This window comes from Epinephelus lanceolatus, chromosome 3 (genome assembly GCF_041903045.1).
Source record: "Epinephelus lanceolatus isolate andai-2023 chromosome 3, ASM4190304v1, whole genome shotgun sequence".
In the NCBI taxonomy this organism is placed as follows: domain Eukaryota; kingdom Metazoa; phylum Chordata; class Actinopteri; order Perciformes; family Serranidae; genus Epinephelus; species Epinephelus lanceolatus.
This window is the reverse complement of record NC_135736.1, coordinates 6,554,458-6,582,366: the sequence shown is the minus strand read 5'-3', so window position 1 is coordinate 6,582,366 and position 27,909 is coordinate 6,554,458. Positions and strand designations below refer to the sequence as shown.

At 41.0% G+C, this 27,909-nt stretch overlaps 1 protein-coding gene across 5 annotated transcripts; it reads left to right on the top strand.

Moving 5' to 3' along the window:
* Positions 1-887: 887 nt before the first annotated feature.
* On the top strand, positions 888-27,909 carry ppp1r12c (protein phosphatase 1, regulatory subunit 12C). Of its 5 annotated transcripts, none has more exons than XM_033624545.2 (20): positions 888-1,261; positions 3,910-4,084; positions 4,199-4,329; positions 4,730-4,848; positions 10,631-10,790; positions 11,564-11,708; positions 11,876-11,950; positions 12,028-12,092; positions 12,407-12,519; positions 12,613-12,674; positions 15,441-15,568; positions 15,706-15,793; positions 18,348-18,465; positions 19,190-19,305; positions 19,694-19,746; positions 20,062-20,101; positions 20,356-20,460; positions 24,617-24,667; positions 25,004-25,054; positions 26,657-27,909. In XM_033624545.2, the coding sequence occupies exons 1-20, from the start codon at positions 1,053-1,055 to the stop codon at positions 26,741-26,743; spliced, it is 2,091 nt and encodes a 696-aa protein (XP_033480436.1). In that variant the 5' UTR covers positions 888-1,052; the 3' UTR covers positions 26,744-27,909. The 5 variants fall into 5 exon arrangements, with proteins under 5 accessions (XP_033480436.1, XP_033480434.1, XP_033480435.1 ...); XM_033624543.2 differs by having other exon boundaries at positions 24,557-24,667; XM_033624544.2 differs by having other exon boundaries at positions 20,356-20,469.

The following is a 27,909-nucleotide window of genomic DNA, read 5'->3' as shown; positions in this document are numbered from 1 at the left end:
TCATCAAAATCCCTTTCTTCTGCATCTCATTTAAAATTTGGCAAAAAACAAAAACTGTGTGCACTAACTAACCAGCATGCCCGTCAAGAGTGAAAAACCAAGGCTTTTTTTCCAGCTCTTTCGTCTTCAACTTTTAATTTTTAACCTTCAAACATCAAAGGGAATGTTTTAAAAACCTTACCACTAATGGTGGTTTGTGGTAGAGGGGGTAGGGTCATGCACTTTCTGCCAGTCACTCAGGGAGGCTCAAGGAAAAACATTTGTAGCTTTAAAGTGGGTGATAAAACAAACAACCAAACAAACAAAATCAAAGTCACACCCCAGCCAGCCCCCTCCTCTGATTAGTAAAGAACAGTCCATTATAATGCAGCAGGCTACAATGTAAGAAAAGGTGTTTCAAAAATGACTGAATTGCAGAGCACAAGTTCAAGGTATTGACAGGCTTGCATTTGGCAGGCGTTCTACTATGTATGATTTTGTGTGTCAAACATATTGATAACCCACTGACTCCATATGGAAAAGCAAATGCACCTTGAATACACATGCTTGCTGTCATATTCTCAAAACTAAGGCTTCACATCAGACAGTGGGAGCCTTTAATGGTTCAGTCTCACATACTAATAGCTATGGCATCATTTATAAAGGGTTAGAAAGTTGCTGGCTCCTATAGCCCTGTGATTATTTCGTTTCGAAGCTCTGTTTGCCTTCATTGAGGACATTATTTCAACATTAAACTACAACGTGACCTGAGTCTCAGAAGAAGCACAATGCCAGGAAGTGCAGTGCTAACTGTTGGTGCACAATGCTCAGGCATGGAGCTATTTCAGCATTTCCCCTCTGGGCTCTACTACAGAGCAGCGGTGGTGACGTCAGACAGACAAGCCTGAGCAGCGATGCGCGCTCCAGACGCCAACAAGCACGAGCCGAGGCTTCCTCCTCCACATCCAGCGCCAGAGCAAGAACCAGGAAGTGAAAGTATACACATGGAGGGTGTGTCGTTCCCTGCTAGTGAATGTTTTATTTTTAAAAACACAGTCCTCCTGGGATAAGTAATGGGGGACTCGGCGAGGACCAAGCGGCGAGAGCAGCTGAAGCGCTGGGCCGGCTCATGCACCGACAAAGCGCCGGCCGTGCCCAGGCGGAGGTGGCGGGGCGATGCCGACAATGGAGCAGGGGAGCCGGAGGCCGAGCTCAGCGACCCGTCGAGGGACCAGCCCGTGTGTGTAAGCAGAGATGGATCCAGCCCCTTCCTCAAACGACGGTGAGGAAATGTCTCCTGCCACACAGTTTGACAATAGCAGCCGGCTCTCAGCAGGCTAGCTTAGCTTAACGTCTGAAGAGAAATGCTAAATGAGGGAAGTTGTTCGTGGGTTTGGACAAGGGGTTGATAAAATAATATAACCTGTCTCACAGTACAGCACCGGGCGCCCTCCTGCTGCTAAAAAAAATCGTTTAGGATTTAATTAAGCATATAATGTTCTGCCTGTGTTGAGACTGTCAGTGGTCATCTCTGAGGCCATAGTTTGCAGTGTTTGTGTTAGCTAGCTAACGTTAGCTGACATTAGCAAAGTGTCATACAGTCAGTCTGGATGAGGGTCTGTTTGTTCAGGACTCTCTGCGTTGCTAATTCACTTGTCACTTATTTTCATATGAATTTTTGGGACTGCCATCACATATCATTTTGCAGTGCTTGTGTCGAACCAGTGTATCAACAATACAGTCAGAGAGCATCTCTCTTTAAGCTGACAGCACATACCTTACTGATAACTGGCGTTGAATTTTGTATTACAGTAGTTGCTGTCATGGTTGCAGGTCAGTCTGTCACAAGCACAGAAAAGGTATGAATATTGATAATAAAAAGTCAGTAATTATGATTACATCATCTGAATTAGCATGGAGTGGTCACAAGGAGACCCTCACCAACACTGACTGAAAGACACTCAGAGACATTTGTGTTATAACACAAAACAGTTTGACTTCAGAAATGACCATGTTGAAATCTTGTCTCTCTTCACATTTTTATCATTGTCAACAAATCCCACAAAAAGACCAAAACATCCACTGAGCTGATCCTACAGCCAGTATTGCCTTCAGAGCCTGGTCTTGGTTGTTTATTTCCACTGGCTTCCATGGTCATCCAGAAACTATTAATCCACATCAGTGAGCCATACTGTTCCACTGGCTGACATGTTCCTTCAGTGACATGAACATGGCCACTACAGTTTATTTTCAGTCAATTCCACATACACCATCTCGCTGCCTTAAATAATCACCAGCACACCAAATGCACGGCAGACAGTATTTCCCACAGAATACATAATTGACTTTTATTATTGACATAACTTCCTTTTTTAGAATTGTTTGCAAAAAACTACAGGGCCCAACTGTTTGGGGAGATTATTAGACTTTATATTATGACTCATTTTCTAAAGATTCACATATAGGTAGGGATGTCTGAAAATATTAAAGAGATACTTTGCCGATTTTCAACCAGCCTTACAATGTGGGTAGTATTTGAAAATGAACTCTGGTAAACCTCCCTCCATCTCACAGTGCCCAGATCTCTCTGCTCACCACTCAGCTCAAGTGTGTCATTCAGCGGTTTTTGGCTGGCTCTAGGGATGTTACTCGAACTACAAATTGTACTTCTTCATGTAGGTTTGCAGCGGTATACTGTGATATTAAAAATGTCAGTTATCATACCGTGTATATTTGGTCATTTATTATATTGGGGAAAAAAATGCAACTGGACAGTGAATCTCAACTTTATTTTAGTTATTTTTAAAAGGGAGACTTTTTACACATACTTCCATTAACAAAATAGTTTCAAGTTTCAGTAATAGGAATAAAACACCAAAAATAATCCCTCTGTTTTTCATTCCTTTAAGGGTCATTTTGACTTATAATAATTATAATAATTCTGTAATGTCATGATAACGTGAAACCGCAATATTTTCTGAGACGGTCACCAACCATGAAAATCCCATACCGTTACAACCCTATGTTCATTTTTGTATGCCATCCACCACGGATAGAAATAGTATAGAAGTGGATTGAGAGGGAGGCTCGCCTCTCTTTCTCTCTCCCTCAAACGCAGTCCAAAAGAATCTCTTACTGAGTTGCCTTTTTTTTCCCTCAAATGTTTTCAGAATCATATTTAAGCTACTGTTTAACTGTAATTATTTGAGATCATTTGTTACCAGCCTGCTGCCATGTTGTTTCCTGAGAAAAAACAAGCAAGCTTGCGTCATGTCGCTCACCAGCTGGAGCGTTTATTGGTTTAATGTAACGCAGTGCAATTTGGTATAACCAAATGTCACAGCCCTTGTTCTGTGTTTTCTTTGGTCATGTAACACCGATTTCAAAAGTATTTGTGTCTTTCTACTGCATTGACATTTGACAGCCCAGTTTTATTAAAGGTCCATCTGTTAATGTTGACTGCATTGTCATTCTGTTGTTCTGTGCTACTAACCAAGAAAAGAAAAGTCATAGTTGTTATATGTATTTTTTTTTTTTTGCTAAGAATTTTTAATTGCATCCCATTAATGTCAATTACTCCAGTTGTATCAAAAAATGTTACTTAATATCAATATTATCAATAAAGTATTTTATCGAATTTAGAAATTCCAGTTTTGGGACAACACTAGTCTTGTCATGGGATTCGTTGACAGAAACAAAACCCTGGAATATTGCCTGCCTCATCTTTTAACTGAACTGTATCATCAAATCACATCACATTTTGGCTTTTCTTACAAGGCTACTGCAGTTGTCTTGTTAGGTGTTTCTTTTTTGTCTATTTCCTCTATAAAAACATTGGTGCTGCATGGCATGTCTCGTCTTTAACTTGGCAAACCAGCTACAACTGCTAACCAATGAGGTCATTTGACTGCCTGTATTCTCTGTCTTTAGGAAAAGGGTGAGGTTTGACAGGGCTGCAGAGTTCCTTGCTGCCTGTGCCAGCGGGGATACGGACGAGGCCCAGGTGATGCTGAACGAGGCCGAAGAGACCAGAAGGAGGGATGGAGAAGATGTGCCAGAAATTATCAACTGTTCCAATGCAGATGGAATCACTGCTCTCCACCAGGTGAGGCAGTTTCTCCTCCTGAGGTTTAATTGAAATTATTGGTTTTGTTGCTAAGATGACAGAGAAACATTTACAGATGTATTATTTGTCTTTTTGTTCCCTTTTTCTATACAGTCCTGCATAGATGGCAGCATGGAAATAGTGTCCTTCCTTTTAGAGCATGGTGCCAGCGTGAACCAGGTTGACAGTGAGGGATGGACACCACTGCACGTTGCCGCATCCTGTGGCTACCCTGACATTGCAGAGTGAGTTTGTCTGTACTGTTAACATAGTGCAGCAGCGTAACAGCTGTGTAACACAGTACTCTTTGCCACTTTGGGGACGTCAGAATGCAGTGTGGGTGCCAGGGTATTTATGCATTCAACAATACTAACATTGTTTTCCTGTTTGGCAAGACAACAAGTCAGCTAAAGCATGAGTGGGCTGGCCTGGCACACAAACACATGCAGCTCAAATGATTTAACAACTGATGTACCTTTTTTCCCCTGCAGTCTCTAGTTATGTGAATAATGCCTCTTGGTCTGACTTTGAAGATAATGTGATAGGGTTAGGTGTGTCTGTTTAGAATTGGTTGTCCTTATACAGACCTTGTAAACATGTTTGCAATTAAAAGGAATCTCATTCTGTCCATGTTTGTTTTGTCAGTTTTCTTGTGCAGCGAGGCGCATCTCTTACTGCCGTGAACTGTGACGGTGACGTTCCTCTGGACATTGCTCTTGATGAGGCCACTGAGTCCCTCCTTCAGAGTTACACTGTGAGACAGGGTGAGTGATTGCTATCTTTTGACAACTACACACCCCTTTTTCATCATTCGTTGTGTTCTGTGTCAAATGTGTGTTTCTGTCTAGAGCATGTTCTGTTGAATTTACAGCACATTTGTTTATGCCTCCGTGCCGGCGATAGCCATAGAAGGAGGTATTATGTTTTCAGGTTGTCCAACACCATCCGTCACATTCTTGTGAACACAATATCTCAAGAACACCTTAGACTTAGACTTGATTGTCCCCTTAAGGAAATTCTTTTCCACAGCACCATCTCCATTCCTCATTATCCACCACAGAACAGAACAAGACACACATTTGGAAACAAACATTAGAAACCAGACAAACAAAACAGTGTCAACACTTAACAGAGTCCACACTCTGGCCTGTTCAGCGAGGCCTTTTGTTCAGGGCCACTATGACAGCAGGGATCAGACTTTTCCCAAGGCGAGCCCTTTTGCACCTTAGTACTCTGTATCTGCGTCCTTAGGGGAGAGGGGTGAAGTGGGTGTTTAGTGGATGTGTGATGTCCTGTTCTTGAGGGAATCTCTTTAAATTTGGCAAAAACATTCAGTTGGACTCAACAATGAACTGTTAAGATTCAAGGTCAAGGATCACTGTGACCCTGTCTGTCTCATTCTTGTGAATGCAGTATCTCAAGAAGGCCCTGAGGGAGTTAACTCAAATTTGGCACGAACGTCCACTTGGATTAAAGAATAAATTTATTAGATTTTGGTGGTTGAAGGTCAAAGGTCAATGTCAGTGTGACCTAACAAAACATGTCTTTGGCCATAACTCAAGACTTATTATGTTAATTAAGACAAAACTTTATACAAATGTCTAATAGGATAAAATAATGAAGTGATGACATTTTATATCCAAAAGGTCAAAGGCCAACTTCACTTTGACATCATTATGTTCTGCTTAAAACACTTTCCTGGCCATTACTCATAGTCATATCCCAGGAATAGAAGGGGAGACATTTGGTCAGATACTGAATTGGTGATTGTTGTTTTGAAACTGTGCTGATTGTATAGATCTTCTGTGCTGCCAGAAGACAGATGTGTGTGAAACATCCGTGTTTTCACAGACATGGATGTAAACTGTCAGAGAATCTTCACTGTTGCATGGAGGCATACAACCCCGGGGCAGTAATTCTAGTGTTAGTTGAGCTAAATAGAAAGATATTGACGGGCATACACAAATATGCCAGATAAAGAATGGAAAAGTGGCCACCCATGTATCAGTGGTATACTTTGCAGGATTTTACTAAAAAATTGAGACTTGTGATTTGTCAATTGCCATTAAGAAATAGAGTGGCATAGTGGCATTTTTACTTAACGTTTTGCATACAGTGGATTAACTGTTTTATATTGTAAACAATGGATTATGGCAAGGAAAAGAGATGCATATTGTAGGGATGGGTAACGTTTGCGAAATCCAGCATAAAATGGCATTACATATGTATTTAGCAGTGCCGCTGCACCTGGGGAAGGAGCAAGGATTAGAAATTGAACACTGATCTGATTGATGGGCCACTGGTCGTTATCAATTCATGGGGTTAGTCTTCTAAACAGTTTGAAGGCTCATCAAGTGAAGAAAAACGTGAGATAAATTCTCTTGACAATTTCGCTGCTACGAGAGCTTCAATAGTCTGGCGGTTCTGATAAAGTGTAGCTCACACTGAACATCGTCATATACACACCACACTGAATGCTTCCGTAGAGGCTGCAACAAGCCAAAAAGTCTGTTTTGTTTTTTTACCTCACAACTTTATCTTTCGGTCCCTTTATCCAGCAGTAAACCTCCCAGCTCCCGGGCCTTCCATAATCCAGATTATGGAGGTAACGGCAGTGTCTCTGGAGATTTGCTAAACTATTCCACTAGTCACAACAGGCATCGCTTGGTTTTGTTTTTGTGAGCCAAATTTTATATAAAGTTTCAAATTGAATTATTTTGGGCTATTCCTCTAAAGGTACCATACATTTATAAACTTCCTTGTGTGTATTAACAGGTGTTAATTAAAAAATTAAGAATATGTTAACTTTTTTTCTCATATTCCAGTTCCAATACCTGGAGATCCCACAGACTTAAAAGTTCATTGCTCTTTGAAAGGGTGTGCCTGAATATTTTGCTATTATATTATTATTATTATATCAGTGACATAAAATGGTCTCAAAATGACAATAGTATTGTTTATTGCAGTTATTTCAGGACACATTGCCAAACAAAAGTAGTTGTTGTGACAGGCCTAATTTTGATGTCATCACGCAAAAATCTCTTTAATTACTTGGATACAATTTTGATGTAGGTAACTTGTATCTGTGTTGTTCTTGTTAACAGTCATTAGTGTTTTTTAAAGCAAACTTAGAGTCACAACATTCATTCAAACGCTAGATGTCAAATACTACATCTGCTCCCATGTGCAGGAGTGATTGTAACAGCATATGGGATATGGGAAGCATTATATCAATTGTAATATGACATCTACAGTCATGTATAAATATGTGTCTAAAGCCCTAATTGTGTCAGCAGAGCAAAATAAAAGTCACTTAAGCACCGCTGCTGGAAAAAATCCTAGGGGGAAAAACTGCTGTAATCACCATATTGCAACAACCTTTCCTGGAAGGCATTCAGAGTGTTGCACTTGTTTGTGCATAAATTGACAGAATTAGTTGTGTAAATAATGGAAAAAAGAGAGCTTAAGAGAGAAATGCTGACCTTGCACACTAAAAAGCCTAATAGAGATGCTCCGATATGGGATTTCAGGGCTGATGCTGATAATCGATGATTATCAGTGATGATTACTGATCAAAGGGATGCTCTGCTGATTTTCAACCGGGTTTGTATTGCACTAATGTGGGTAGTGTGTGTAAATGAACTGTAGTAACCTTTCCTCCATCTTACCGGGGGCCAGATCTCCCTGCTCATCTCTCAGCTCAAAATCATTTTTATTTGTGGGCCACCACCACAGACACAAAGAGTATAGAAGTGGATAGAAAGACCTGCTTCTCTCTCTCTCTCGCCCTCTCTCTCTCTCTCTGTCTCGCATGCTGACCAAACTTGGATCAAATGGTGAAACTAGGCAATGCTGAATGCAGCATATGATCGTCAATAATTGTAACACAGTTCTTTGATTGACCCTTGCTGTCCACCGTTGCTACGGTTACACTCACTCTATGAAGCTCGCCACTCAGCTTGATTATAAATGGCACCTCAGAGGAGAATTTACTGCAAAGACAGTCTGCAAGTATATGGTGGCACATTGCTGAGGTAGATCAGTGTGGTGGAATGGTGGAAGTTCAGTTAAAAGTACAGTACAGGCCAAAAGTTTGGACACACCTTCTCATTCAATGCGTTTTCTTTATTTTCATGACTATTTACATTGTAGATTCTCACTGAAGGCATCAAAACTATGAATGAACACATGTGGAGTTATGTACTTAACAAAAAAAGGTGAAATAACTGAAAACATGTTTTATATTCTAGTTTCTTCAAAATAGCCACCCTTTGCTCTGATTACTGCTTTGCACACTCTTGGCATTCTCTCCATGAGCTTCAAGAGGTAGTCACCTGAAATGGTTTCCACTTCACAGGTGTGCCTTATCAGGGTTAATTAGTGGAATTTCTTGCTTTATCAATGGGGTTGGGACCATCAGTTGTGTTGTGCAGAAGTCAGGTTAATACACAGCCGACAGCCCTATTGGACAACTGTTAAAATTCATATTATGGCAAGAACCAATCAGCTAACTAAAGAAAAACGAGTGGCCATCATTACTTTAAGAAATGAAGGTCAGTCAGTCCGGAAAATTGCAAAAACTTTAAATGTGTCCCCAAGTGGAGTCGCAAAAACCATCAAGCGCTACAACAAAACTGGCACACATGAGGACCCACCCAGGAAAGGAAGACCAAGAGTCACCTCTGCTTCTGGGGATAAGTTCATCCGAGTCACCAGCCTCAGAAATCACAAGTTAACAGCAGCTCAGATCAGAGACCAGATGAATGCCACACAGAGTTCTAGCAGCAGACCCATCTCTAGAACAACTGTTAAGAGGAGACTGCGCCAATCAGGCCTTCATGGTCAAATAGCTGCTAGGAAACCACTGCTAAGGAGAGGCAACAAGCAGAAGAGATTTGTTTGGGCCAAGAAACACAAGGAATGGACATTAGACCAGTGGAAATCTGTGCTTTGGTCTGATGAGTCCAAATTTGAGATCTTTGGTTCCAACCGCCGTGTCTTTGTGAGACGCAGAAAAGGTGAACGGATGGATTCCACATGCCTGGTTCCCACTGTGAAGCATGGAGGAGGAGGTGTGATGGTGTGGGGGTGTTTTGCTGGTGACACTGTTGGGGATTTATTCAAAATTGAAGGCACACTGAACCAGCATGGCTACCACAGCATCCTGCAGCGACATGCCATCCCATCCGGTTTGCGTTTAGTTGGACGATCATTTATTTTTCAACAGGACAATGACCCCAAACACACCTCCAGGCTGTGTAAGGGCTATTTGACCAAGAAGGAGAGTGATGGAGTGCTGCGGCAGATGACCTGGCCTCCACAGTCACCGGACCTGAACCCAATCGAGATGGTTTGGGGTGAGCTGGACCGCAGAGTGAAGGCAAAGGGGCCAACAAGTGCTAAACACCTCTGGGAACTCCTTCAAGACTGTTGGAAAACCATTTCAGGTGACTACCTCTTGAAGCTCATGGAGAGAATGCCAAGAGTGTGCAAAGCAGTAATCAGAGCACAGGATGGCTATTTTGAAGAAACTAGAATATAAAACATGTTTTCAGTTATTTCACCTTTTTTTTGTTAAGTACATAACTCCACATGTGTTCATTCATAGTTTTGATGCCTTCAGTGAGAATCTACAATGTAAATAGTCATGAAAATAAAGAAAACGCATTGAATGAGAAGGTGTGTCCAAACTTTTGGCCTGTACTGTACATTCACTGAGAAGTGGTGCTAAGGGGATGAGGAGAGACTGACAGCAACGCCAGTACAATGAGCTGTTTGAATACTGTTGGGTAGTTTAATCTACAGCAATGCATCATATTCTTTAAGATCATCATATGTTTGTAGCATGGCTGTCAACTTTTCATGGTGTCAGAAAAACAGCCCTCTTTTCAGCTTTGTGACGATGCATTTTCCAGCTGTGTTTATTCAGCTTAAGAAGTAGAATTTTCTCACCACATAAAGGAATACACCATCCTCTAGTTTATCACAAACATTCAAAATCAGTGCATTTGGAAATACATGGTTTTCACTGGCCAAGGAATGCACTTAACACTGTAATGTGAACAGTAACTTAAGCTGTTAGACAAATGTAGTGCAGTAAAAAATATTTACCTCTGACACATAGAAGTATGAATTAGCATGGAATGCATGCAACTGCAAGTACAGCGCTTGAGCAAATATACTTAGTTACATTGCACCACTGCAAACATTACCTGCTCATTTTCCTGTTTGCGTAAAGGGAAAATAAATATATATTTTTAAACTAAATGGTAGCTTTTTTCTGTGCGTGCCTGCATGTGTCTCAGTCCAAAAATACCACTTCAGGACCAGGTTTTAAGTGAAGTCCAAAGTCCACAGCCAAGGCTCAGCATTAACAAGCGGAATTAAGAGAGTACATTATCATAACAATAACCGTGTTGGTCACTGATATACAATGCATCCTTTATGATTAGTAATATAGACTGCACCCTGACTGAGTGTGCCTTATACTGTAGACACAGATAAAACAAGAGACGCATGTGTTTAACATTTCCTGTTTGTGTTCAGGTGTGGACTTGGAGGCAGCTAAACGGCTGGAGGAAGAGCAGATCTTGAACGATGCCCGGACCTGGTTGGCTGAGGGCCCACCCTCTGATTTACAACACCCCAGGACTGGGGCCACCCCACTCCATGTGGCTGCTGCCAAAGGCTACCTAGAGGCCCTCAAGTAAGCATCTCCTGACATTTATCTGCCTCCATGCCAGCAATAGCCATAGCCAGAGGCATGAGTTTTTCGGGTTGTTTGTCTGTACGTCTGTCTTATTCTCATGAACGCCCTGAGGGAATTAAAAAAAATTAAAGGTCACTGTTACCATGCATCCATCTCATTCTCGTGAATGCGATATCTCAAAAACACCTTAAGGTAATTTTTTCAAATTTGATGCAAAGCTCCACTTGGACTGAAGAATAAATTGATGAGAATTTGGTGGTCGAAGGTCAAGGTCAGTGTGACCTCACAAAATATGTTTTTGACCATAACTCAAGAATTTGTATGCTAATTATGACAAAACTTCACACACATGGTTAACAAGATTTAATGATGAAGTGATGACATTTTATATCCCAAAGGTCAAATTTAACTTCACTGTGACATTATATATTGCAAAAACACTAGCCATTAGTCAGCGTCGTACCTCAGGAACAGAAGGGGAGAAATTTGGTAAGTTACTGAATTGGTGAAACTGTGCTGATTGTATAGATCTTCTGTGCTGTTGGAGGAAGATGTGTGTGAAGCAACCATGTTTTGACAGACATGGACAGAAACTGTAAGACAAATTAAATGGTGCGTGGAGGCATACAACTGTGGGGCTGCAATTCTAGTTCATATTGAATATAATATTTGAACTTAGAAATGTAATTTTCTTCATCAGGAGATCTTTATTATGTCATACAGTGAGTCATGCAGTTATGCTGTTGTCACCTTGCTCTTGTGTTGCCCAGGATACTGTGTCAGTGTGGGCTGGATGTGTCAGCTATGGACTCTGATGGTTGGACGCCTCTCCATGCTGCAGCACACTGGGGTCAAGGGGAGGCCTGTCGCATTCTGGCTGAGCACCTGTGCAACATGGAGGCCCGCAGCAACGCGGTTAGGCCCTAAAAATTATAACCTTTCTTATAACATCATAACTCTTTGTTCAGTGTGTTCTTTCATTTACAGAAAAAATATTTACCTTGACAGTTTGGTAATTTGTAGCCTGTTTGGTTGTTTTCAGTTTTGTGTTCCATGTTATTGTCTTGTTTCTAACTCTATAGGGTCAGACACCATTTGATGTAGCTGATGAAAGTGTTGAGGAGCTCCTGGAGGAGTTATCACAGAAGCAAGCAAATGTGAGAAAGAGTTTGTCTTTATCTGGTATGCATTTACTTTTTCAAAAGATCACTGACAACTGCCCTTGTCTCCTCAGTCCATATTGGACCGGCAAAACCAACCAGGCTCCACTGCTGCAAACGCACAAAACAAACGGCGGAGGTTCGTATTCAACTGTAACTTATACTGAATTGATTATGTTTCCCAATTTAAAAATTTAATGCTTTCTTCCTGTGAACACAGGGCAGGTTTCCCTGACAACTATCAAGAGTAAACTAAAAACAACTGAACATTCCTTACTCCCACTAACACGTCCATACATTACCTAATAATAAAGATTGTGACAATACCACCTGACAATAAGACGTACAGTAAGATAAGCAGTGCCTTGTAATTAATGCAGGAGACCTGAAAAGTCTCCTTGGGCAGTGTCATCCAATCAGTGCCAACATCTGTCCCCATGTCATGCCTTCCAGGAGCTCAGTGTGCAGGATGAGCAGTAAAGACAAGATGAACGTGCAGGACCAGTCTAAAGAGAGAGGTGTTTCAGGAGGCCTGGAGCTGAGTGAGGAGAAAGAGAGCAGTCCCGGTGAGTCAACTGCTGTGTTGACAAAAAATACTACAGCTCTGTAAATGTGTGTCACAGTGCTGATTCCAGAGATCCTTGTTCTCTTTTCCCCAGAAAGCTCAACAGTGTCCAGTCCAGAAAGTGTGACCACATCCACAGTCAGCTCTGTTGACAAGGTAAAATCATGGAGAACTAAGTGTATGTACAGTACAGGCCAAAAGTTTGGACACACCTTCTCATTCAATGCATTTTCTTTATTTTCATGACTATTTACATTGTAGATTCTCACTGAAGGCATCAAAACTATGAATGAACACATGTGGAGTTATGTACTTAACAAAAAAAGGTGAAATAACTGAAAACATGTTTTATATTCTAGTTTCTTCAAAATAGCCACCCTTTGCTCTGATTACTGCTTTGCACACTCTTGGCATTCTCTCCATTAGCATCAAGAGGTAGTCACCTGAAATGGTTTTCCAACAGTCTTGAAGGAGTTCCCAGAGGTGTTTAGCACTTGTTGGCCCCTTTGCCTTCACTCTGCGGTCCAGCTCACCCCAAACCATCTCGATTGGGTTCAGGTCCGGTGACTGTGGAGGCCAGGTCATCTGCCGCAGCACTCCATCACCCTCCTTCTTGGTCAAATAGCCCTTACACAGCCTGGGGGTGTGTTTGGGGTCATTGTCCTGTTGAAAAATAAATGATCGTCCAACTAAACGCAAACCGGATGGGATGGCATGTCGCTGCAGGATGCTGTGGTAGCCATGCTGGTTCAGTGTGCCTTCAATTTTGAATAAATCCCCAACAGTGTCACCAGCAAAACACCCCCATACCATCACACCTCCTACTCCATGCTTCATGTTTTCAGTTATTTCACCTTTTTTTGTTAAGTACATAACTCCACATGTGTTCATTCATAGTTTTGATGCCTTCAGTGAGAATCTACAATGTAAATAGTCATGAAAATAAAGAAAACGCATTGAATGAGAAGGTGTGTCCAAACTTTTGGCCTGTACTGTATGTATGTATGTATGTATGTACATACATATATTTGTATGCCTCGATGCTTCCATCTGTCCATTCTTCTGAACACAATATCTCTACAATGCCTTGGTACAAACGTCCACTTGGACACAAGGGTGAACTAATTAGAATTTGGCAGTCACGGATCAAGGTCACAGTGACCTTGTATCTGTCCCATTCTCGTTAATGCACTATCTTAAAAAGCCTTGAGGTAATTTCCTCAAATTTGGAATAAACATCCACTTGGACTCAAGAATTTACTGATTAGAATTTTGTGGTCAAGGTCACTGTGACCTCACAAACGTGTTTTTGGTCATAACTTAAGAATTCATGGGCTAATTATGACAAAATTTCACACTAATGTCTAATAGGATAAAATGATGAAGTGATGACATTTTATATCCCAAAGGTCAAATTTAACTTCACTGTGACATTATATAATGCAAAAACACTAGTCATTAGTCAGCGTCGTAACTCGGGAACAGAAGGGGAGACATTTGGTCAGATACTGAATTGGCGACACTAATCTTGGGTGTCCACCTTAAACTGTGCTGATTGTACAGATCTTCTGTGCTGCAGGGGGAAGATGTGTGTGAAGCATCTACATTTTAGAGTATGCAGCTTCTTTGTATCCATATATGAAGCATTGCCAGTTGTCATGGCTGCATATGAATCTGGACAGACATGTATGTAAACTGTAACTGCAACTTGACTGGCTTTGCAGAGGCATACAACCGCAAGGTGGTAATTATATATTTTTTTAAGTTGACATTTTTTGACACGAAGTACATCATGGAAAAGCTGGATAGAAAACACAGATGTGATAAAACGTCCTTGATATTGCAAAAAAGGTTTTATGTTCGCCTGCGGTGCTTTAATTTCAAAACTTACATTTTTATTTCCTCACAGCAAGAAGGTTTCGGGTCAGACCCTGGCCAGGGGCTCTTTTGTGTGGAGTTTACATTTTCTCCATGTGCTAGCGTGGGTTTTCTGCGGGTTCTCCAGGTTACTCCCACAATTCAAAGACAGGCAAGCTCGGTTAGTCATTGACTCTTACTTGCTTGTAGGTGGTAAAGTGAGCCTAGGTGGTTGTCTGTTTCTATCTGTCAGCCCTGTGATAGTCTGGCGACCTGTCCAGGCTGTACCTCACCTCTCGCCCTGTGTCAGCTGGGATAGGCTCTAGCCCTCTTGCCACCCTGTAAAGGATCAGCGGTTTCAGATAATGGATTGAAACCAGTAATGAGTTGTGGAAAAAGATGTCATGTTAGATATTCATCAGCCTTTTCTGCTGCAAAGCATAGAAATAGGAAGCAATTGATTTGTGGTCAACCTAACACACATTACTAACTATTATTCTACATAGCCTGTTTAAAAACTCCAAATTTGCATTGGATGGAGCCATAGCTGTTGTTTGGATTTTGATTTTGCTTCAGAGTTTTCTGTTTAATATTGGCAAAGAAATAATCTTTCATTTTAGTTTGAATATATCCAGATGACTAATAATGACCAAGAACAACAACATGAATATGAGGAAATCAGAGATAAGGCCAGGCTATGGTATGTCTAATGTATATGCAAATTCAAAACCAACAGCAATGATAGATATTTCCAGTGGGGAAGTACGTGTAATTCTGTCGAAATACTTTTCATATCAATTGATTTAATCTGAGAGTTTCTAGCTATGTGACTGCCTACACACCCAGCATTTCAACAGAGGCAAGACCCTGATGTGTGACGTGTTGAAACTTATGACGGGAAGGCTTTTGGTCTGGTTTAAAGCATGTCAATGAAAAACACTCATTTAAACAGTATGCTGTCAGTAATAATGTTTCCCCTCTGGGGCTATGAATCAAACTGTTGAAAGGGGACAGTTAATAACTGATAAGCTAATGGCCTTTTTTCTTGTTTCTTGTGTGGTTCAGACACCGGAGGAGAAAGATGAGGAGAAGGAGCAGGACAAGGCAAACCGCACTGCTAGAGTCCAACCCACTCCTCAGACAAGGGACCCTGCAGCTGAAAGCCCCAACACCCCCAACACTGACAGGCGCAAGTAAGAAACAACACAGTGCACAGGAACAGGCATACAAAACATTTTTGTATAATTTCATATAGAAGCGTGCTGTATAATAATGGTGAATGTGAATATATAACTTGTGTAATATGGATCATATGGATGTTTTTGTTTAGGTTCCAGGCTCCAGTCAGAGATGAAGAGTCTGAGTCTCAAAGGAAAGCCCGCTCTCGACTGATGCGGCAGTCTCGTCGCTCCACACAGGTACTGCTTCTTACTTTATTATTGTGCATACAGTACAGGCCAAAAGTTTGGACACACCTTCTCATTCAATGCGTTTTCTTTATTTTCATGACTATTTACATTGTAGATTCTCACTGAAGGCATCAAAACTATGAATGAACACATGTGGAGTTATGTACTTAACAAAAAAAGGTGAAATAACTGAAAACATGTTTTGTATTCTAGTTTCTTCAAAATAGCCACCCTTTGCTCTGATTACTGCTTTGCACACTCTTGGCATTCTCTCCATGAGCTTCAAGAGGTAGTCACCTGAAATGGTTTTCCAACAGTCTTGAAGGAGTTCCCAGAGGTGTTTAGCACTTGTTGGCCCCTTTGCCTTCACTCTGCGGTCCAGCTCACCCCAAACCATCTCGATTGGGTTCAGGTCCGGTGACTGTGGAGGCCAGGTCATCTGCCAGAGCACTCCATCACTCTCCTTCTTGGTCAAATAGCCCTTACACAGCCTGGAGGTGTGTTTGGGGTCATTGTCCTGTTGAAAAATAAATGATCGTCCAACTAAACGCAAACCGGATGGGATGGCGTGTCGCTGCAGGATGCTGTGGTAGCCATGCTGGTTCAGTGTGCCTTCAATTTTGAATAAATCCCCAACAGTGTCACCAGCAAAACACCCCCACACCATCACACCTCCTCCTCCATGCTTCACAGTGGGAACCAGGCATGTGGAATCCATCCGTTCACCTTTTCTGCGTCTCACAAAGACACGGCGGTTGGAACCAAAGATCTCAAATTTGGACTCATCAGACCAAAGCACAGATTTCCACTGGTCTAATGTCCATTCTTTGTGTTTCTTGGCCCAAACAAATCTCTTCTTCTGGTTGCCTCTCCTTAGCAGTGGTTTCCTAGCAGCTATTTGACCATGAAGGCCTGATTGGCGCAGTCTCCTCTTAACAGTTGTTCTAGAGATGGGTCTGCTGCTAGAACTCTGTGTGGCATTCATCTGGTCTCTGATCTGAGCTGCTGTTAACTTGCGATTTCTGAGGCTGGTGACTCGGATGAACTTATCCTCAGAAGCAGAGGTGACTCTTGGTCTTCCTTTCCTGGGTGGGTCCTCATGTGTGCCAGTTTCGTTGTAGCGCTTGATGGTTTTTGCGACTCCACTTGGGGACACATTTAAAGTTTTTGCAATTTTCTGGACTGACTGACCTTCATTTCTTAAAGTAATGATGGCCACTGGTTTTTCTTTAGTTAGCTGATTGGTTCTTGCCATAATATGAATTTTAACAGTTGTCCAATAGGGCTGTCGGCTGTGTATTAACCTGACTTCTGCACAACACAACTGATGGTCCCAACCCCATTGATAAAGCAAGAAATTCCACTAATTAACCCTAATAAGGCACACCTGTGAAGTGGAAACCATTTCAGGTGACTACCTCTTGAAGCTCATGGAGAGAATGCCAAGAGTGTGCAAAGCAGTAATCAGAGCAAAGGGTGGCTATTTTGAAGAAACTAGAATATAAAACATGTTTTCAGTTATTTCACCTTTTTTTGTTAAGTACATAACTCCACATGTGTTCATTCATAGTTTTGATGCCTTCAGTGAGAATCTACAATGTAAATAGTCATGAAAATAAAGAAAACGCATTAAATGAGAAGGTGTGTCCAAACTTTTGGCCTGTACTGTGTGTGTATATATATATATATATATATATATATATATATATATATATATATATATATATATATATATATGGTGTGTGTGTATGTATATATATGTATATGTGTGTGTGTGTGTGTGTATATATATATATATATATATGTATATATATATATATAGCTAGAGCCAGATACTATGCAAGTAAATTCATCTGATAATTTAATTACGCATCACTACAAATACACAATGTTATGATTGAAAAGTATCAAATAGTCACACAGTGAGAAAAATAAATCATATCTAGAAATCAGAAATTTTGATGCATCAATAATCGTTTTATTATCAAATCGCTTCCCTCTGAATTGTAATCAAATTATGAGGTGATTCCCACCCCTACTTTTCACAGTGCTGCACACCGCTGCTGTGGCTGTCAGGAGCGTGGTCAGTTAGACAGACATGTGACTGCTTAACACCAAACATGGTTTGGTATGAACTGATGCTCACTTGGCTGATGTAACAATCACACTAATGTTTTTAGCTGCTGCAGATGCTGTAAATTATTAAATATTTGAGCAACACAGTTTGGAATGACTGAATCATTGACAGAGTAATGATGTGGTTCAGCTGATTATTGCAAAACTCAATGGTCATGTATGCAAAACTCAGAGCATTAATTAAACAGCAAACCACTATTGTCTATGTAAAGATACAGTGGAGTAATGGCATACTGAGTAGAGACTGAAATCACTGTGTGTGTGTGTGTGTGTGTGTGTGTGTGTGTGTGTGTGTGTAACAGATGATGTATCATGTATCAATATTTTCCTTCTCGATTGCAAGGCAGCGTATTTTCACCAAGAAACTGTTGAGTTCTGAGTGCAACAGAAGGCCTCTGAGTGATTAGTCTTTCCTCTGTGCTGGCAGGGTGTGACTCTGACGGACCTGAAAGAAGCAGAGAAGACTGTGGCTAGAGCTGCAGATCCACCGCCTCGCAACATCCAGCCTGTTAGCCCCATTGTTACCGTCACGCCTGCTGAAAGGGGTAAGTGAGGGTGAAATGCTTGAGTCAGTTCTGTTTACTGTAATACAAGACCACCAAATACAAACATGATGTATTTTGGGTGGAGTGCTCTTCCAGATAGCATTGAAGGGAAGTGAGGTTCTCTCACATGGGTTCAAAGGGCTGCTGCTGTGGTGTGGGAGTATTAAATGTGGTTTATTTGGCAGGGTGGCTACCATATATTCATCGTGTACATCTTCCTCTTCCTCGCATTTGTGTCACCTCTGACCACACTCCACCCTTGGTTGTTTTTTTTTAAAACGGGGAAGTGAGCATTTCCTCGTCTGGTATAGTATATCTGATTGGCATATTTACATTAATCAGCCTGTTTGATCAGTTAACACATCGGCTGATCAGTTTTGAAAGTTCATGTGCTGGAACATTAGCTGACAAGGCCAGACACAGCCTTTTTTTTCACGCTAACTGAGCTCGCTGTTGTCAAGTCTCAGCTTGCACAGGTGGAGTTGAAACTGAGGTGAAAGATAAGACAGCTTCCTGTTATACAGACTTTTTTAAACGAATCAACCTGACGGCTGCAGAAATGCTGAGCTGACCTCCGGCCTCACTGAAACCCCATCTGTTAAGCACCAGTAGTGTTCTAGCTGGATTTGTCATATGTTACTCATTCTTCTTTGGATCTTTTCAGTAGCAAGGGACGTGTTTAGTTAGATTTTGTTTGTTTTCTGTTGACATCCATGTGTTTCAGATACAGACCCAGTGAACCAGGGGGAGTCAGAGGGAGAGAAGCGTCTGGGAGTGAGGGACCGGAGGAAAGCGAGGAGGGAGAGACGCTCCACGGGCATTGTTCAGCCAGGTGGAGAGGTAAGAACAAAATATGAGGTTGTCACATCATTGAAAACATGGCAGGGAGCTCACCGCATATCAGGTCACAGATTTTTGTTAAACAGGCCAAAGCAGAGTTTACTTTATGGCTGTCAGCTGGTTTTAATGAACAAATTAATTAATTTTTGCAGCATTGCGAGTACTGAAAGCAAGTAAAAGTGCAGCCAAACCAGTTCCTCTTTGTCATGATGAAACTGAATATCTCATGAGCACAATCATAATGATTAATGTTTCTAGTGAAATGTTTGTAAGACTGACATGTATTGAGATTCTAATGCTTTATGAGCTTTTAAACCCTGCTGACTGTCAGTGGATCAGTCTTTATCAATCAATCATTCATTTGTCACATGTAATTTTTGTTTTCCAGAACGAAGATGATGTTGCTGATTTGGATGATACAAACAGTAACAGTACCTCCAAGTGAGTGTTAGTGGTTTGATCCGCACATGTTTGGTTTCAGTTCTTATCCAGAGACAAGCTAAGATCACCGAATATTTTGTTTTTTGACTTTTTTGATTCTACATTTGTTTCCTGTAAAAACAAAAAAACAAAAAAAGGATTTTGAAGTAGAGCTGAAGGTCTTGAGGGCCGCAAGGGAAAAACATTTAAAGAATTTATTGCATATTGCAGTCGTCAACAAAAATGTGGTATCACTTCCAGGACATAAAGGTAAATGTTTGTTTGTGGGGAGGATTCTCTGTAAGGTCTTTAAAAGTCTCTTTTGTGTCTCTGCAGTGAGACTGAACTGCGAGACTTATCAGCTGACTACAGAACGGTACGTGTCCCTCTTCTCATAGAAAAGCTCACACATTCCTGAAAAACACACCTGAGGGCTGAAGGTGAATTACAGCTGAGATCTAGACAAACCAGGACAGGAATGATACCCAACAAGCTCTAGAGAGGACTCAACTGAAACCCCTGCTAGGCTGTAATATAGCATCAACAAAGCTATGTCCACCTGCACATATGACACTTTTATCCTGGGGTTGGTGTAGTCTGAAGGTCTTTGTTGTGTTTGTTTCCCTCTAGCTGTACTTTAAAGAACTACAGGAGAACCTGGCTCTGAAGGACAAGCTGCAAGAGATGGAGCTGCTGCTCAGCCAAAACAAAGTGGAGCTGGAGAGACTCCGACAGGTTCGGCAGGTTTGCTGCTACATCTGACCTTGTGTGTGTGTGTGTGTGTGTGTGTGTGTGTGTGTGTGACATCATGAACAGATTATAGCTGCCAGTCTTTCATACCTTATTATATTTGATATTCAAATTATATTCAGTTTTTTAATGCTCAATTTAGCCTGTTATTATTGCCAACCCAGTTAATTATTAGGGGTGTTAAATCACAGGTTTCAGGGTTTCCCTAACATTCATTATATGTGGCAGCGTGCCACAATAACAACATTTGCTTTCACGTAGAAAAAGAGAGGGATGACTGGTTGCTCTGTATAATCAAACATAGATCAAAACATTGTGTCAGGTGCTCTTGGAGAACAGGAAACAACAGGATACACAGGAAGGCAATCCAAGCACTCCAAAAATAAAGACAAAGAGGAAGGAAGCATTAAAAAGCCTTTATTGTAGCAGCTAAATCATTAAAAGAGCCAAAATGTTTCGACCACTGCCGGTCTTCGTCAGGGCTTTAAAAACACACAACAAAGGTATATTTAGTAGCAGGGACCAATAGGAGGCCATCACATGACTAGGGTTGGGTACCGTTCATAATTGAAGCGATACGGTACCGGTATCTGGAATTCGGTACCGGCACCAAACGGTACCTTATTTCGGTACTTTTTAACCCTATGGGCCCTAGGCCTTTTTGGGGTATTTTTACTGCCTTTACTTTTAAGCTCGTATCACAGTCATTATAAAGGCTACATACACATGCTATATCTTGTTTTCTTCAGGACAATCTGGGCTAACCAGATTTGCCATCATTTCATGTCCCTCTATGTGCCTGTATTTTATATTAATTTTTATATCAATGAAAAAAACAAATCTGTGTGCCTAAATTCTTACATTTTTACATGTATCTCTGCATAGCAAGTTGGAAGTTGACATATTCTGCCATATATGAAGAGGGGAGACTCTCTGGAATCTGGCAATATAAGAACCATGATGGTGGGACATTCTGTCACTTCACAGTTGTCCAAAACATGTGGTTTGTGCCAGGCGGACATAATTGCCAGTATTTTTTCATTATTGCAAGAAATTCCATTGACTCATTCACAAGTCAAAAATGTGTTTTATCTGGAAGAAACATGCAATATTTACATCTAAGATCATAGAAAAATAGTCAACCAAGTGCAATGATGTCCTCCAAGATAATATTTGTTTTTCAGTTTCAGTTATATATTGGGGGGGCATTTTGGGCATTGGTGGGGGGGCACGTGTCTCCCTCAACGTATATGGTGACTACGGCCCTGTCATGCATGCATAATTAGGCTGCAGTTGTCTGGGTGCGCAAAGGTGAAGTGGCTGGTCTTGTCATACAAAGTTTGATGGAGTGTCAACTGGACAATATGGAGATATTTGCATCTTGAAAGCCGGACTACAAATGTGGATAGACAGGGAGAAACACACGCAAGCCTAAGACGTGGTAAGATACGATATTCCTCACTATATGAAGTGACTGATAACAAGATCTGTATAATGGATTGTAAAGAAATTCATCAGGTTTTTATTTTGTAGACAATTGATCTGTATTTAGAGCGTGATGGGATGACAGCACAATGATGTGTGTGGTATCACTGGAAAGCTCCAGTCCTGCGCTTTCATGTGATATGTAATCCATCCAACAATAATGTGTGTGCAAAGCTGTATGAAAGCTCTGTTATACATCATTTTATTGTAACTTTATCAATTTTTTTCGCTGTGAAAACATTGGATTACCGACAAGTGCTTGGTCTTGTCCGAAAGCTACATGTTTCACGTGATATGCGTGGCTTCTCGCTATGACGCACGGCCGCAGATAATATCCACAGAGAAGAACGGGTGTGAATTTGGACGCACTATGTGTCGTTCGGGCCATAGTCTAAACTTCTCAGTTTCAACATTTTATTGAGAACATTTAGGAACAGTGCTGCACGTTAACTTTTGTCTGCACATTTTTTTTGTCGCCATTGTTGCTGAATCTGAGGTGCGAGTCATGCGCTCTCGCCGCCTCCACCTCAGGTACCGAAATTTGGCACCGATTCATTTTAAGTGAATCGGTACTCGGTAGTATCGACGTGAATCGGTACCAAGTACAAAAAGTACCGAGTTTCGGTACCCAACCCTACACATGATACAGATGATGACATGACAGCTGAAACAAGTAGAAAATAATGAAAATATAACAAGACACAAAAACACAGAGTATCATTAAATAAGATGTATGATATATGTATATGAAATATATACACACACATCTTTACACATATGCTGTGAGGAAAAATGGTGAAGCTTATAGAGAACAGAGCCAAATCACAAAAGACATGTCCTCATCAAGACCATATACTCTAAAGTATCCAGTTGATGGGTCCAGAAAGCTGACCAAAGGTTTATTGTGTTCAATGCCGTCTGTGCGTAATAAGGAATCATTATCATTATGGAGTTAACTATAGTGTCTAGCCATGGGTTAGTTGCAATTTTTTGTTCTAACAGCATATTTATGCTCAGTGAGGCGATCCCTCAGGCATCTTTATGTACAGTCTATGTAGATAAAGCCTTCCCACACATGGACAACTGAGGCGGTACATAACAACAGTAGTATTGTTATGTTTGTTTTAACATCAACAGAATGTTTAGTTTGCATAACATTGTCACAGTGAGGGCAATAAACACATTTAAAATTGCCAAATGGTTTGGACAACCAAGTACCTTTTTTGTCTGCTGGAAGATGTGAATGCATAAGCCTGTCTGTAAGTGTGGGGGTGCGTCTAAAAGAAAAGATAGGGTGTGCAGGAAAGACTTTACTCAACAAAGTATCACTTAATAATGGCCCAGTTATCCTTAACAATACGTTTGATTTGTTCAGCATGTGTATTGTATGCTCAAAAAAAGACTGATGCACAGGCTTCTGCCTGATGATTTTTTGAAGAAGTGTACCACGCTCGAGTGACCCTTCCCCCTGTACTCACCTACTGCCACATATAGATTCTAATTCTGTGCGAAACACCTTTTTTCATCATGATGTTATTCATTATTAATATTATTAATTAATATTATATTAATATTATTAATATTATTAATTTACTTCCCTAACACTAATGACACATGACTTTGGCATTCAAATTCAGCTCATTAATAAGAGTCAAAGTTCATAGACAAAACAATTGATTCTTGCTAGTAACCTTTATTAGCTTAAACCTATGGCTCTTGCTTAAATTGCACGTAACAAGTTGTCATCAACTTAAGACACTATTAAGTTCTCCTCACCTGTCTCCTGTACTCTGCTGCAGCACAGCTCTATGTGTGTGGACAGGCAAAACCCCACCCTCGGTGAAACACAGAGAGGAGAGAAACTAGTGCAACTGTAAATGGCAACAAACACAGTAAAGATTCTGCCCTGACAGGCAAACCATTGATTTCAGAATGAATGGATATTTGATGTTGTGTTTGGTCTGGCAGTGCTTCGTGTACCTCTTCATTTCACCTCATAAACCTAAAGAAGCTGGCTCTTTAGTGCAAACATGGCAAGATAGCAAGCACTCACCCATTTTTTAAGTGGTTACCTGATCACATAGCTGATCAGTATGCAGTTTGTTGACATGATGCAACAGAAGTGCATGTCTAATCAGGAGATTTAGTGTCGACAGAGAGCGTCCCATGCAACGTGATAACTGGAAACTCACCCTCTGGCTCACATTCTTTGGCTGCATGTAAATATTAGTATTAATGTTTTTACTGTTGGATTTGACTCCCGAGATTCATTCAAACAGCCCTAGAACTGAGGGACACTACGTGGGCGCTGACATTTGTCTGAGTCAGCCATAACTAGGAGTTTGTGAAGGTGGACAGCAGCACAAATCATCCTTTTAATAGTTGTTTATGTTTCATTTATTGTTTTCTTTAACAAAAGCTGAAACTAGCTCTGTGACAGTCTTTAGTCAATCAGAACCTTGTACAGTTTTTTTTTCTTTTTCAAAATCAAATGTGAGAATTGAGGTTCATTTGTGTCTATTACTGTTGATGTCAAATTTTGGTGAGGAGGATATCTTATTGAAAAAAATTCAATTTTGTGTTTGAGTTGCCACAGACTGCAGCAGTTGTGTCGTCCCACACTCACCTGTATGAACACTGTTTGTCTCTGTGGCAGAACCAAGAGAGCAGCACAGACAGGCCGGCCCTTCTGGAGCTGGAGAGATTTGTAAGTAAATACTAATGTGTACTGTATATATATAGCACATGTATTTGTGTATCACAGGAGAGATAAAAGCATCAAGATCGTAAGTGTTGATTTTAGAAATCAAAGAGTTTTATTTTTTGTTCTTGAGTTGGACTGTGAAAGTAGATGTGTTCTAGATGTATTAATAACTTGGCTTTGTAAGGTGAGGTTAAATAACAGACTAGAGAATGACTGCATGTTAACACCTCTGCAGGTTCAGCAGAGCATGGAGCCAAGGTGTCAGAAACCATAGACAGTGAAATGTTTGCTCTCATGCTGTCAGTCTGTCAGTTTGTGATGTTGATCTGTTGTTGACAGGAGAAGTTGGCCCTCCAGAGGAAAGCAGTGGAACTGGAGGATGAGCTGAAAGTACGGATCTTCACTTTGACATTGCTTGCTGTTCTTAATTAACATGAGTGTAATAATTTGGTGCTCTATTCTCAAGTGATTACAGTGAGTATAATAGTTGCACAAGCAATATTGTTTTGAGCTGAAAACCTCAGGGTGAACCTCAGAAAAAAAAAAAATCTTGAGAAGTTGAGGGCCGTACATATACCATGTTTTTTTGCGCCCTCAAATTCAGTTTTCAGTGTAGACGCACGGCAGACGCGCTGTAACACCAGAGCTAAGCCATCCCCATTCCCGGGTGCCTTTTTTTCAGGGTGTGACAAATCGATATAATATCGTATCGTGATGAAGCTGGTGATTTACACCCCTATTAATATGGAGAAGAAGTTGATCATTTTAGTGCAGGGCTGGCAGGGCTTAACATCTGTCCCACACTCAGGATTTCAGGTAAATAGGCTATGATACGGTGCTTGTTGAGGTTGCTTAACAAACTCAGACACAACTTGCTGCTGTGCTCTTGAGAGCTGGCACAAAAAAGTCACAAGAGTAGCACTCAGCGCCCGACCTTGCGTTTTCAAGGTGGTTAAAGACGCGGCTTACCTGCATGCGGCATATGCAGGTAAGCATCGTCCAATGCATCATATAAGTTTAACCAAAAGCCTGGAAAATTGGTCCATTACAGGACATTCCTGTCTTTGCTTGGCAATGAAATGTTGTCAGTTCCCAGTCTCTCACTGTCAGCACTGTCCTCTATCTTTGATGTGTTGTAAAACTGAGAGGAAAATAAATTAATAATAATTGAGTTCTAAAGCAGATTAAGAAACAACCAAGTTTTTTTGCACCTCAGGTACTGCAGCACATTAGGACCATATAGGTTGGACACCTGTTGTACTCGATGCCCCTTTAAAAATGTTCACGCAACAAGCTAAAGCCCAGACAGCTTTACCTTGATTAGTGCACATGCTTAATGTAGTCTATGGGGATGTTGCTGTCATTAGCCTAACTGCAGGTTAAAGTTTAAGGTGGATTTAAACCTGCAGCAGCGTGACGTGTAGTCAAACCCCAGGGTTGTGTGTGCAGGAGCTACAGTTTGAAATGCACCTGTGGTTCAGTCCAAACCCCATTTCCTGTGTCCTATAGAAATCACTAAGATGCCACTTGGGGTCATACTGTGAGAGGTTTTAGTTCAACCTGCTGCAGACCTGCTTTAACTGGCCCTCACACAGTTCAGTGCACGAGCAGATTTGATGTATTTCTAAAAATTCAAATCTTGAATGTATGAATGTGTGACCCCACAAAAGCTACATAATCATATGATTGAACCAAATGTTATATTGTGTAATTACAAGATGTCACATTTGCCTCAGTTAACTTTGAGTTACTGATTATCAGACAACTGAGGGGCAACTGTGTGGGACACACCGGCCTGACTAGGGTAACAGATGCTCAACAGTTGCCCAACACTGACTGATGGTTGACTGTCAGCTTGGTGTGCCTTAAACATAAAAATCAATGAAGTATGAAGTAAAACATTCGAAAGAGGCACAAGAGAGAGCGCCGTGTTACTTTTTACAGTTGAAGTGTTTTAAACTAAAAAACCCATGTTTGCTGATGTCTCTGTAGGTTCTGGGGGACCTCAGAGCAGACAACCAGAGGCTCAAGGATGAGAACGCCGCCCTCATTCGAGTCATCAGCAAACTCTCAAGATGAATCTCCAAAAAAAAAAAAAAACCTACGAGGAGATGAATAGTATTACAGAATTCTTCTTTTCCCAGCTCAGAAGACACAACAGGAAGGGAGACGGCAGCATCCAACACCTGCACGGCACATTCAACAGTAACTGGAACACCGTTTAGATTTCAGGGTTATTAGTCTGTGTTTCAGCCTTTATGTTTTGGCAGATCTACTGTATAACAAGCTGAACTGCACCTCCTGTGGACTGACAGGATGTTCCTGCTCACAGCCACTTTTATATTAAGTCTTTATTGTATTTTTTTAACTGGAATATTTTAATGTGCTTTGCCTCTCTGATACTTTGTATAAATTCTGTATTAAGAGACTTAAAGCCATGCACAGTGCGAGCTCGCAGTAATGTTTTAGATAGCCTTCTTGACCTCTGAAGAGGTAGAGAAAAAAATGCCAGTCGGGTGTTGGGGGTGGTTACTAGAAAAAGAAAAAAAAAAGACTTACCATAAATGTGCCAAAAACCAGCCCCTGTTTTGCATGTCCTTTGGGGAAAACTCCAAGTGGTCAGTGTTGTTTCTCAGGGTGAGTCTTGGGTCGATGCTTTCGGTTTTGGCTGACTGCTGTAAAGGTGGACCAAATTTGCATGCTCATTTCTCCCTGCTCCTCTGAATGTATATTTAATATGTATATTTATGTACAGGGGCCATCTGTCCTGAAAGTGATGGAAGGGTGTAGTCATGGTCTCTGTTTACAAAGGATGGAGAGTGTGGGGTGCTAACTATGGAGGTCAGGCGCAGCTCTTGTATAGAGGGATTTTTTTTTTTTTTTTTTTTTTTTGTCAAAATGTGTCTTACAAACGTCAGATCTTTCAAGAGCTTTAGGAGAATGCATGCTCTATCCTTAGTACTGTAAGTCATTAGTTATTTTTGCTTTACCATTTTGACTGGACGCTTCTGAAAGCAACGACCCCTAAGCTAAGTATTCACCCTGTGATGGACGGCTGTCAGTGTTGAACAGACAGGCCAGATGGGTCAACGTTTGAATGTTTACTCCACTTTTAAAGAAAAAAACTTGCATGTCAAATTGTATTTTGATGCTGTGCCTTTCGATATACATTTCTAAGTAATATTTCTATTTTGCTTTGGCAAGCGTACACTGTAAAGTATGAAATACAGTATGGGCATAAATTA

Excerpts from the sequence above, each read along its gene's own strand:
- ppp1r12c (XM_078163822.1), top strand. The coding sequence starts at position 1,053 with ATGGGGGACTCGGCGAGGACCAAGCGGCGAGAGCAGCTGAAGCGCTGG. Across the intron at positions 12,675-15,440 it reads CAGTCAGCTCTGTTGACAAG|ACACCGGAGGAGAAAGATGA; the intron begins GTAAAATCATGG and ends TGTGTGGTTCAG. Across the intron at positions 25,055-26,656 it reads AACTGGAGGATGAGCTGAAA|GTTCTGGGGGACCTCAGAGC; the intron begins GTACGGATCTTC and ends ATGTCTCTGTAG.